This window comes from Phacochoerus africanus, chromosome 9 (genome assembly GCF_016906955.1).
Source record: "Phacochoerus africanus isolate WHEZ1 chromosome 9, ROS_Pafr_v1, whole genome shotgun sequence".
In the NCBI taxonomy this organism is placed as follows: Eukaryota; Metazoa; Chordata; class Mammalia; order Artiodactyla; family Suidae; genus Phacochoerus; species Phacochoerus africanus.
In genome coordinates, this window is record NC_062552.1 from 50,702,007 (window position 1) to 50,713,688 (window position 11,682).

An 11,682-nucleotide genomic window follows, 5' to 3' on the forward strand; every position below is an offset into this window, starting at 1 on the left:
TCTGAACATTTCACTAGCCCTTTAGTTTGCAAAGCCCCTTCCAAAACAGGAACATGGTAAAGAAAGAAGGCTTGCTGACCCTGTGCAGAAAGGTCCGGCGGGATGGCTTCCTTTGTGTATTTATTTTCACAAATCACTGTCTATTAATGAAAGGATATTAGAAATGAAATTTTGAAAGAAAAAAAACGTCACCCCGTCTCCCCCCCGAAGATAACCATTATTGCCATTTTAATATGTTGCTTTCAAGTCTCTTCTCCATATATAGATTTTGTTTTAAGAAATACCAACGTGACCTTGTTTTTTGTAGGCTGCTTTTTATGCAACATTATGAGTTTTTCCCCACATTAGCTCTTGAGGAGACATAATTTTTAATGGCCATGTGTTTCCTTAGAAGATTTGTTTTTAGCACAGAATCTACCATGATGTATAACTGTTTGGGGGAGGGCTGTCTCCAAATCTGAAATACCTGGTGAACTTTTTAAAAATAATCCTTTGTTGTAAAATATAACAATATAGCCAGCTAGTTTTAATTTTTTTTAATTAAAGTATAGTTGATTTACCATGTTGGGTCAGTTTCTGCAGGACTGCCAAGTGACCCAGTCAAACATATACATTCTTTCATCATGTTCTGTTACAAGAGATGGGATATAGTTCCCTGTGCTATAGACAGAGCAGGACCTCATTGCTTATACTGCTGTAGTTTTCATGGCTTCACTTTCTTGGTTTTCTTTCAATTAAGTGTCTGTAAACAGTAGGTTCATTTTGGTGGGTTTGGGGTTTTTTTTTGCAAATAGTAGTGTAGAGCATATACCCTGTTGTGTCTGCCCCTTTTGCCTAATAGCATGTCTCTAGGATTGACCAATATCAGAGTTCCCATTCTGGCTCAGCAGGTTAAGGACCCGAGGTACTCCCTGTGTGGCTGTGGCTGTGGTGTAAGCCAGCAGCTGCAGCTCCAATTCAACCCCTAGCCTGGGAACCTCCATAGGCAGCAGGTGCAGCTGTAAAAAGAAAAAAAAAAAAAAAAGATTCATCAGCATTGTCCTCTGATATTCTGTGGCGTAACTTTCCACTTGTTGCCACACATTAGGGTTGTCTCCAGCAGCCCAGAAACAGTCTTGAATGTATTTCCTGGTGTATCCAAGCACTCATCTGTGGTGAATATTCCGGGAATATAACTGCTTGGTCACTGGGTATGTGTGCTTATATTCTCACTGTTACCTTTTTTCAAAATGCTTCTATCCCCCATCAGCAGTGAAGGAAAGTTCTTGTGGTCACATCTTTTGTTTTTTTCTTGAACTCAATGAATTTGATTACCTCTCTAGTTGTGCGGCCATCATCACAACCCAATTTTAGAGCATTTCCATCCCAAACCCCCAGCCCATCCCCCCACGCCCCAACCTGTCTCCTTTGGAAATTGTAAGTTTTGTAAAGTCTGTGAGCCAGTGTCTGTTCTGCAAAGTTCATTGTGTCTTTTTTCTATATTTCCTGTGGTTCCATCTTTGTCTGCACTTGGTATTGGCACCTTTTGCATTTTTGTTAGTATCTCATATTGTGGTTTTCATTTGCAGCTCCCTTTTTATTTTATTAATTTATTTATTTATTTTTCCCCCCCCCGCTGTACAGCATGGGAATCAAGTTACTCTTACATGTATACATTTTTTTCCCCACCCTTTGTTCTGTTGCAATATGAGTATCTAGACATAGTTCTCAATGCTATTCAGCAGAATCTCCTTGTAAATCTATTCCAAGTTGTATCTGATAACCCCAAGCTCCGGATCCCTCCTACTCCCTCCCTCTCCCGTCAGGCAGCCACAAGTCTATTCTCCAAGTTCATAATTTTCTTTTCTGTGGAGATGTTCATTTGTGCTGTATATTAGATTCCAGTTATAAGTGATATCATATGGTATTTGTCTTTCTGACTCATTTCACTCTTAGTATGAGAGTCTCTAGTTCCATCCATGTTGCTGCAAATGGCATTATGTCATTCATTTTTATGGCTGAGTAGTATTCCATTGTGTATATATACCACATCTTCCAAATCCAATCATCTGTTGATGGACATTTGGGTTGTTTCCATGTCCTGGCTATTGTGAATAGTGCTGCAATGAACATGCGGGTGCACGTGTCTCTTTTAAGTAGAGTTTTGTCCAGATATGTGCCCAAGAGTGGGATTGTGCAGTCATATGGAAGTTCTATGTATAGATTTCTAAGGTATCTCCAAACTGTTCTCCATAGTGGCTGTACCAGTTTACATTCCCACCAACAGTGCAGGAGGGTTCCCTTTTCTCCACAGCCCCTCCAGCACTTGCTATTTGTGGATTTATTAATGATGGCCATTCTGACTGGTGTGAGGTGATATCTCATGGTAGTTTTGATTTGCATTTCTCTTATAATCAGTGATGCTGAGCATTTTTTCATGTGTTTGTTGGCCATCTGTTTATCTTCCTTGGAGAACAGTCTGTTCAGGTCTTTTCCCCTTTTTTCCATTGGTTGATTGGCTTTTTTGCTGTTGGGTTGTATAAGTTGCTTATATATTCTGGAGATTAAGCCCTTGTCTGTTGCATCATTTGAAACTATTTTCTCCCATTCTGTAAGTTGTCTTTTTGTTTTCTTTTGGGTTTCCTTTGCTGTGCAAAAGCTTTTCAGTTTGATGAGGTCCCATTGGTTTATTTTTGCCTTATTTCTATTGCTTTGGGAGACTGACCTGAGAAAATATTCATGATGTTGATGTCAGAGAGTGTTTTGCCTATGTTCTCTTCTAGGAGTTTGATGGTGTCCTGTCGTATATTTAAGTCTTTCGGCCATTTTGAGTTTATTTTTGTGCATGGTGTGAGGGTGTGTTCTAGTTTCATTGCTTTGCATGCAGCTGTCCAGGTTTCCCAGCAGTGCTTGTGCAGCTCCCTTTTTACTAATGAAGCTGAGTAACCCTTCCTCCTTCTCTTCCTTCTTTTCTTCCTTCTCTGCCATTTAAGTTTCTTCTTTTACTAAATGCCCATATATAAAATGCCATTTTTTCCGTATTGGGTCATTTCCCCCCCATTGACATTCTTTAGATACTCTAGATGTGAGCCCATTATTGGTTATGTGTGTAGCAAATATCTTTCCCCACTTGGTGGCTTGCCTTTTTTACTTAATTAATGGTGTGTACTGATGACCAGAAGTTCTTTATATTTAATATAATACAATTTGTTGTATTTTCCTCTATTAATGGCTAGTGGGTTTTTTTTTTCCCGTTTTTGTTTGTTTTTTGTCTTTTTAGGGTCACACCTGTGGCATGTGGAGGTTCCCAGGCTAGGGGTCCAATCGGTGCTGCAGCTGCCAGCCCACACCACAGCTCATAGCAACTCAGGATCTGAGCTGCATCTGTGACCTACACACAGCTCACAGCAAAGCCGTATCCTTAACCCACTGAACGAGGCCAGGATCAAGTCCTCATCCTCATGGATACTAGTCAGGTTCATAACCCGCTGAGCCACAATGGGAAGTCCTCTCTTATTTCTCATTTTTTGTGTTAATCATCTCGTAATCCTCTGTCCTTCAATAACTACATTCAGTTTTCATTTTACTCCTTCTCATGTGTGTGTAAACACTATATATCCTCTTATATATGTTTTTGATTTCTGATGTATCTTTTTATAATTGATGACAAAATCTCCTGTGGCCACTGTGGAAAGAGCCTAGACTTTAGATGTGGGATTTGGAACCATTCTTGTCCCCCAGGTGCCCTCTGACGCCCCCACTCCCCACTCCATGCAGTATCCAATGGCCCTCATGCTTTGGGGGGGGGGGGTCACAGACTACTTTTGATGAAAATTGTGGAAGGAAAAGGAGACCCTTAATCTTATTTGTGTTTTCCCCTCTAGGGACTATGAATTCTCAGTTACAAACTCCAGCTGAAATGGACCTTCTGGTCCATCAGAGAAGGAGCTCAGGGGCTCTTAGAGTGGAGGTGGTCCCTGGGGTAACTTTCCTTCAGTAAAAAGCATCTCCCTGGGGGATGACCTGTGGATGTACCAGACAAGGCTCCTTTCTGACAGCGTCTTTCATTGCGGCTCCTCATTGAGAGGCTCCGTGTTTTAAAATCCCTGACAAAGGGATTTGGGGTACAGGATGCAGGAGTCCTTAGTTCCTTCCTCAAACCTTCCATCAAAACCTTTTGTTTTTATTTCAGAAATACATTTAGGATGATCAAAGTAACTCTAAAGGGGGAAGAATAGGAAATGAGCTGACTCTGTAAACACGGAAATGAAAATTTTTTTTTCCTTTTTTTTTTTTGGTCTTTTTGTCTTTTTAGAGCTGTGCCCGCGGAATGTGGAAGTTCCCGGGCTTGGGGTCTAATCTGAGCTGTAGCTGCCAGCCTACACCACAGCCACAGCAACTTGGGATCCAAGCTGAGTCTGCAACCTATACCACAGCTCACAGCAACGCCGGATCCTTGACCCACTGAGCAAGGCCAGGGATCGAACCCACAACCTCATGGTTCCTAGTCGAATTCGCTTCCGCTGTGCCATGATGGGAACTCTGAAAATGAAATTTTTGATATATATATCATTAATTTCCAGAAAAAATGTCATTTTGTTTGTTTGTTTTTTGTCTTTTTGATATTTCTTCGGCCGCTCCTGCGGCATATGGAGGTTCCCAGGCTAGGGGTCGAATCGGAGCTGTAGCCACCGGCCTACGCCAGGGCCACAGCAACTCGGGATCCGAGCCGCATCTGCAACCTACACCACAGCTCACGGCAACGCCGGATCGTTAACCCACTGAGCAAGGGCTGGGACCGAACCCGCAACCTCATGGTTCCTAGTCGGATTCGTTAACCACTGTGCCACGACGGGAACTCCTTTTTTTTTTTTTTTTTTTTTGGTCATGTTCATTATTTTTGCAAAAGTCGTGGGAGATGGAATCTCAGTCACTTGGTAATGAGATGGGCCTCTAACACTTTTTTTTTGGCTACACCCATGGCATGCCAAAGTTCCTGGGCCATGGGTCAAACCTGAGCCACAGCAGTAACAACGCCAGATCCATAACCCACTGAGCCACCAGGGAACTCCATGGGCCTCTTAACATTTTTGTGGAGTTCATATCCATTTTCAGTGAAAGTGTGTCTATTAGGTGATGTGGTCTCAAGCTGGTGGGTGTGGGGGCTTTCTCTCTTTCTTTTTCTTCCACATGTTAGCTGATGGCACGCGCCCTCTGGCTTCTCCAGGTACGGCGTGAGTCCTGAGAACATTATCCTGTACGGTCAGAGCATCGGGACAGTACCCACGGTAGACCTGGCTTCCAGGTACGAGTGCGCAGCCGTCATCCTCCATTCGCCGCTCATGTCTGGATTGCGCGTGGCTTTTCCTGACACCAGGAAAACCTACTGCTTTGATGCTTTCCCCAGGTAAGCTCACACCTCCCAGCAAGTGCTAAGGCGTCCAGTGACCTGCTTCAGATCTGATGCTGCCATTAACTGTGGGCCACCAGTACGTCTTTCTCGAATGCCCTGTGCTGGGCTCCTCAGGGGACGTGAAGGTGGCTGTGACGTGCACATCAGCCAGAGACTTGGTCCCCTGGGCCTGACTCTTTTGTGTAAAAAAAAAAAAAAAAGCTACCAGATGATGTCCTAGGACCTTGCTTGTACCGATATCCAGGACTAATTTGTTCAGCCGGCTGTGCAGGGTAAGAAGAAAAGTGCCCACATGTCTTAAAGGAACTCGTAAGTTCGGTATTCGTACCTTCGCTCAGCACCGTTGAATCTAAAGGGCTAAATGCAGAATCTGTGCTGAGGCAACTAGCAGTGGTCTGGACATTCACACAGAAGCCACAAGGAGCCTCACTTTTGAAATTTCCCCTTTTTAGTCAGACTTTAGGTCAGAGAAAATGTGATGTGAGCTCCTTGCACGCTGGTAACGGGCTGCAGGGACAACGTGAGTGAGCGGTTCCCCACCGCCAGCACCCCCACAGTCGCTGCGACCCCGCATTCCTCGTGTTGGCCTGTTTGTCCCTGAAGACCTCCCCCCTCCCCTGCAGAGCGCCGGCACCCACCGCTGGAAGCGGATGCACCAGAGCCCTCAGCTAGCTCCTCCTGCTGGTGCCCTGGGGGCAGCGGGGTACTGCCAAACCCAGCTCCCACTGTTTTCTGGTTCCCTCACAGAAGGAAGAAAAACAAGCAACTGTACTGCTCATGCAGAAGCTTGAATACCTCTCTTTGAAAACTTCTGCTTGTTTTTGGAAATCTAAGCCGAGGAAAGTATTTAATAAAAAAACTGCTTGCCCCGTCAGCTTTGCTCCTGGTGCATTGCCAGAGCAGTCTGAGAGTCTTACAGCAGAACTCATACTGCCATTTTGCAGAAAAAGCCTCAGCAGAAGTACATACAATTTTGGGCTTTTGATGGACCCATTAATTGCTGCCATTCTGTTATTGCAGGAGGAAAAAAAAAAAGAATATCATTTGGTTACAGAAACGTCTGCTGTGCAGCCTGTCTCCTTTCACAAGGAGAAACCTTTTAACACCTTGGGTGAACTTCACCTCTGTACAGTTTGTACCAGGAGTCAGTGAAGTTCAGCTTCATGGGAAAGTGGAGGGAGCTGCAGATTTCCAGAGAAGTGGCTGAGAATGCTAAATAGGGCTCATGTGCCTCTCAAGTGTGGCCTTATTTGTGCTGAATGGGTAATGAGAGGCTGGCCTGTCGAAAGGGAGATATTTAGCATGTTTGTGGGAGCTCTGCTAGGGGTTACCCTGGCAACCAAATGAATAGGTTCCCCTTATACCCCCCTCCTCTTAAATTAGCATGTACCTTAAAAAACAGCTACCACAACTAATTGAAGCTTATTAATTAATGGGAAACCAGCAACTAGTCTTTACTGCGTTTGTCTGATTTTCCAGGCACAGACTACACAGTTCATGCTCCTTATCTCACAAGACCCATTTGACAGATCAGGAAACTGAGTCAAGCGGTTTGAGTGGCTTGATGAAGGTTGGGAGTGGAGACAGCCCCAGAAAAGGCCATTCTTCCTATTCACTACCATAAAGTAATAATATGATAGGTTTCAAACCATTAACAATCACATTGACTTTTTTTTTTTTTTTTTTTTTGTCTTTTTGCCTTTTCTACGGCCGCTTCCCTCGGCATGTGGAGGTTCCCAGGCTAGGGGTCAAATCAGAGCTATAGCCGCTGGCCTTCACCACAGCCATAGCAACACGGGATCCGAGCTGCATCTGCAACCTACACCACAGCTCATGGCAATGCTAGATCCTTAACCCACTGATTGAGGCCAGGGATCGAACCACTGCATCCTCTTGGATACTAGTTGGTTTGTTTCTGCTGCCCCACAATGGGAACTCCCTGTGTCCTTTTCTTTAAAGGAGGGTACTTTCACATTTCCTTTTTAATATTAAAGAAGTCTTGTTCATTATTTGGTTGGCGGTTTATTTTCATTTACCTCCTGTACACTTAAAATCATATGGTGGCATTTAACCTCAGAGACACTCTCCAGGCTGTAGAGATTCATCTCGCAGCACGGAGCTGTCAGTAAATATATTTCTAATTGAATATAAGTGGACTCTTGCCTCCTTAGAAGAAGCCACTTTAAAAATTACGTTTAGGAGGAGTAGATTTCTAAACAAGATTTCTAATCTGAGAAATTGACTTGGCAAATTACATGGCTGATGAGACTTTGCAGTCTTCCATCTGATGAGACTTTGCAGTCTTCCGGGATGACTTGAGGTAGTTGGCAACTTTGTGAGTTGTTCATAAGGCTCTGTGCTAAGCTGTTTGCAGATCTTTGCGGAGCGTCACTGAGGTCAGACCTTTGTGCTGACAGCTTCATGCCTGTTCTTTGACAATCTCGCAGAGCTTCAGTTCCCTCCTGGGTTTAACAGAGATGCTCATTCTTCTTTTACTGTGCCTCACTTTAGATGAAATGAGCTTCTGTATGTAAAGTGCAAAGCAGCCGGCTGTGGTCCACGTTAAATAAATGTGAGCTCTGACTCTGAATAGCATGGTCCCTCCGAGGAGCACTAGTTTGTATCCTCTTGTAACTTTGGCTGGGCTCCAATACAGAAAGTTCCCTGCGAGGGAGATTCTGGCCAGAGGCCAGACCAGACCAGGGGGTCCCCTCTCTCAAGTGCAACAATGACAGGGACCTCCCTCAGAGAAGTTGCCTATGCGCCTGCCCCAGCAAGGCTTACAGTCTTCTGCATCCCTTGCGGGAAATGCGTTCTTTGGGAGATCCTCAAATAGGTGCCCTTGGGAGGTAGACTTGATTTGCGTAAATAGAGATCCTGCACGACCACATCTTACCGTTACGTGATGTTCACAGCTGGATAGTACAGTTTATATCTTTCACCAAACAAGGGGTTCGTTTTTAGGAAGTGAGGTTTGGGAGGATCTTATTAGTCGATTCTGAAGGTGGCTCTCCCAGTAAGGGCGCTGAAAACTTCAGGGCCGTGGATTCTGTCATGTGCTCAGTTTTCAAAAGAGACATTCATTCCCCTCTGCTAGGTTCCAGCTTGTTTATTTTTTTGAAAAAAGAAAATCCTCTCTCCACAATAGGAATATATCATAGATATTAGTTACTGGGTTGTCAGTCTGATGACGCTGAGGGCTTCTGGTTTTAATAAAATAGTTTCACAAAAACACAGTGGCTAAGCTCATTGTGGTATTCTCAGTGGGATCTTGGAACAGAAAGAGGGCTTCAGTGGAAAAACTCGTGAAATCCAAATAAAGTTCTGGAGTTTAGTAATGTTCCAACGTCGGTGTCTTGGTTTTGGCAAATGGGCCGCGGTAACACGGGGTGTTAGTCTTACGCGGCATGGGTTATGGGTGGAGAGAAGCTCTGTATTATCTTTGTGACTTTCCTGTAAATCCAGAATTATTACAAAATGAAACAGTTATTTTTTAAAAAGATGAATTACTTAAAAAGGCAGGGGGAAAAACCTTCAGTGGGCTGAGCTTCCTTGTCTCTGATTGCTGACTCTACATTAAGTTGGGTGTTTTTGTTGTTGTTGTTTTGCTTTTTAGGGCTGTACCTGCAGCATATGGAGGTTCCCAGGCTAGGGGTCGAATCAGAGCCGCAGCTGCCAGCCTACACCACAGCCACAGCAACACCAGATCCGAGCCGAGTCTGCGACCTACACCACAGCTCACGGCAACACCGGATCTGTAACCCACTGGGCGAAGCCAGGGATCGAACCTGCAACCTTATGGTTCCTAGTCGGATTCATTTCCACTGCGCCACGACGGGAACTCACTCCTACGTTAAGTTGTTATATTGTGTGCTGTGCGTTATCTGTAAGCCTAACTAAAGAAGGCCTTTCTCCCCCCCCCTTCCTGTCTTGCAGCATTGACAAGATATCTAAGGTCACCTCGCCCGTGCTCGTCATTCACGGCACAGAAGATGAGGTCATCGATTTCTCCCATGGCCTGGCCATGTACGAGCGCTGTCCCCGGGCCGTAGAGCCCCTCTGGGTCGAAGGGGCCGGGCACAATGACATAGAGCTTTATGCACAATATCTAGAAAGACTAAAACAGTTCATATCTCACGAACTTCCTAATTCCTGAAGACGGCGACTTGATTTTACCTCATTTACTGTGAACACAAGAGTCCTCTCTTTTGCACATGCTTCACCTGGATAGCTGTCATGGCGTGATGACCACGAGGAAGCGCCCGGCTTTTAAGGGCGTCCCATTCAAAGAGCTGAGGAAATCTCAATCTGTCCTATCTAGAGGTTCGACTAACTCCCACACAGTCACGTTAAACCCAACAGTGGAGACATCCAGCTTCATTGCCTCGCAGAATGGGAATGAGTTGGGGGGGGACAGTTTTCTCGTGCTGTCTAAAGGATGCTTATCTGTTTCTCCACCTTACCTGTCACTTAGGATTCATTTATGCAGGACTCAACCTTCTCTCCACCCGTGTTCTCAGTATTTGACCAGCTCTCCTTCAGCCACTGGATTCATGGGTTCAGTCCATTTGTGAAGCTGTGATAGTGTAACTGGAAAACCATTGTGATGAAATTTTTGTTCACATGCTGATCTGTCCCCCAAACAAATCAATTAAAGGGTAGTTTCCTGGAACTATCGCAAACAGCTTCATCAACTGGAACCATATAAATAAATACAACTGGAATATTCTTAAACAAAAGGAAACTGGGGTTTTTTTAAGTGTAAATTTATTACTAGTCCACAGAGTTTTAATATTTTGATTGTCTGGGTGGTCTAACAAAGAGCCTAGCCGACTTTCCTTCTGTAAAGTCCTCCTTGTAGGCTTTTTTAAAGTACTGTACATATTTGCAATTACATTGTGCATAGATTCTTAATGGGTAGTTTTCTTTTGTCAGGCTACAACAACAAATTGCAAATTCCTTGTTTGTAATGTAAATGATTGAATACATTTTGTTAATATGTTTTTATTCCTATGTTTTGCTATTAAAAGAATTTTATAACATTTCCAAGACAAAAATTACAAGTTTATGCTTTGAAGAATTTATGTAATTAAAATTTCACCAAACTGATCTTTTTCATTTAGGAGTTATTTGGGTTTTGACACTGGAGTTGCGCCAAATAAGCATCAGAAATGTAAGATGCTTAAAACTGCTACACTACTTGTATCGGTTGGGGGTTTGGGTTTGGGGGTTCTTTGGTTTTATTAACAAGAATTTTTTTTTTTTTCCAAATTTAAAAGCCTTAAATGTACTGTACGCCTCAGATTGTTGTACAGTTGGATTGCGGTTGATTGCCAGTTTGTGTACTGTTGCTTGGGTGCAACACAGCGGTCAGTCATGGAATAAAGGATGCATGGATCAGAATGTGTGCTCTCACGGGTCGTTTTTTCCCTCATCTCTTCCTCAAAGAAAACAACTAATGCAAGGAAAACGTTTTGTCTGGCTCTAAGACAAAACCCTTGGGGCTTACAGGTGTCATTACCTTTCTCCAGGTGTATGTTTTTGTTCTGTAAGAGACCATAGATTCCTTTTGGGGAAGTCAAGATAGAAAGCCTGTAGCAGTAACGTACAGAGGGCCTCCAGGCGTTCCCGTCATGGCTCAGTGGTTAACAAACCTGACTAGTAGCCATGAGGACACAGGTTCAATCCCTGGCCTTGCTCAGTGGGTTCAGGATCCGGCGTTGCCATGAGCTGTGGTGTAGGTCGAAGACACGGTTCAGATCCCGAGCTGCTGTGGCTGTAGTGTAGGCGGGCAGCTGTAGTTCCAGTTCGACCCCTAGGCTGGCAACCTCCATGTGTCTCAGGTGTGGCCCTAAAAAGACAAAAAACAAAAGTACAGAGGGACTCCAAACAGAGAATGCAGTGGATTCTACTGACACGAGTAAAGAAGTCAGTCTCACTGTGACCTGGCTGGGAGGGAGAACAGGCCTGTTTCTTGGGAAAACCTGAGCTGAACATGCTCCATAGTCTTTTTAGTCCTTTGATCACTGACCAGAAGAAGCGAAACTGAGGGATGCTTGTTTTCCACGCTCCCAGAACACCCCTTCTGAACACACGGTAAGAGGAATGGAGGAAGAGGGGGGCCGAGGCATAAAGACTGGAGGGCTGTGTGTGGGCCTGCGTGTTCCAGCACATTGCAGGCTCCTTCCTGGTCTTAGATCAGTACCTAAAATGTGGGGGCCCTGGAAGGGTGAGGCCCTGCTTACCTGAGGGGATCACAGGAGAAGCTGCGGAGGGGACCTGGACGGGAA

General features: G+C 44.4%; 1 protein-coding gene across 2 annotated transcripts in view; it reads left to right on the forward strand.

Annotated features, from left to right (window-relative positions):
- ABHD17C (abhydrolase domain containing 17C, depalmitoylase) overlaps positions 1-10,795 on the forward strand; it is a 58,304-nt gene extending 47,509 nt beyond the window's left edge. Inside the window, exons 2-3 of one of the 2 annotated variants that reach the window (XM_047795742.1) lie at positions 5,207-5,386; positions 9,329-10,795. In XM_047795742.1, coding sequence (XP_047651698.1) covers positions 5,207-5,386; positions 9,329-9,548 — 400 coding nt within the window. In that variant the 3' untranslated portion in view covers positions 9,549-10,795. The remainder of the gene's footprint in view (positions 1-5,206; positions 5,387-9,328) is intronic. The other variant, XM_047795743.1, reaches the window with a different exon arrangement.
- The last annotated feature ends 887 nt before the right edge of the window (positions 10,796-11,682 follow it).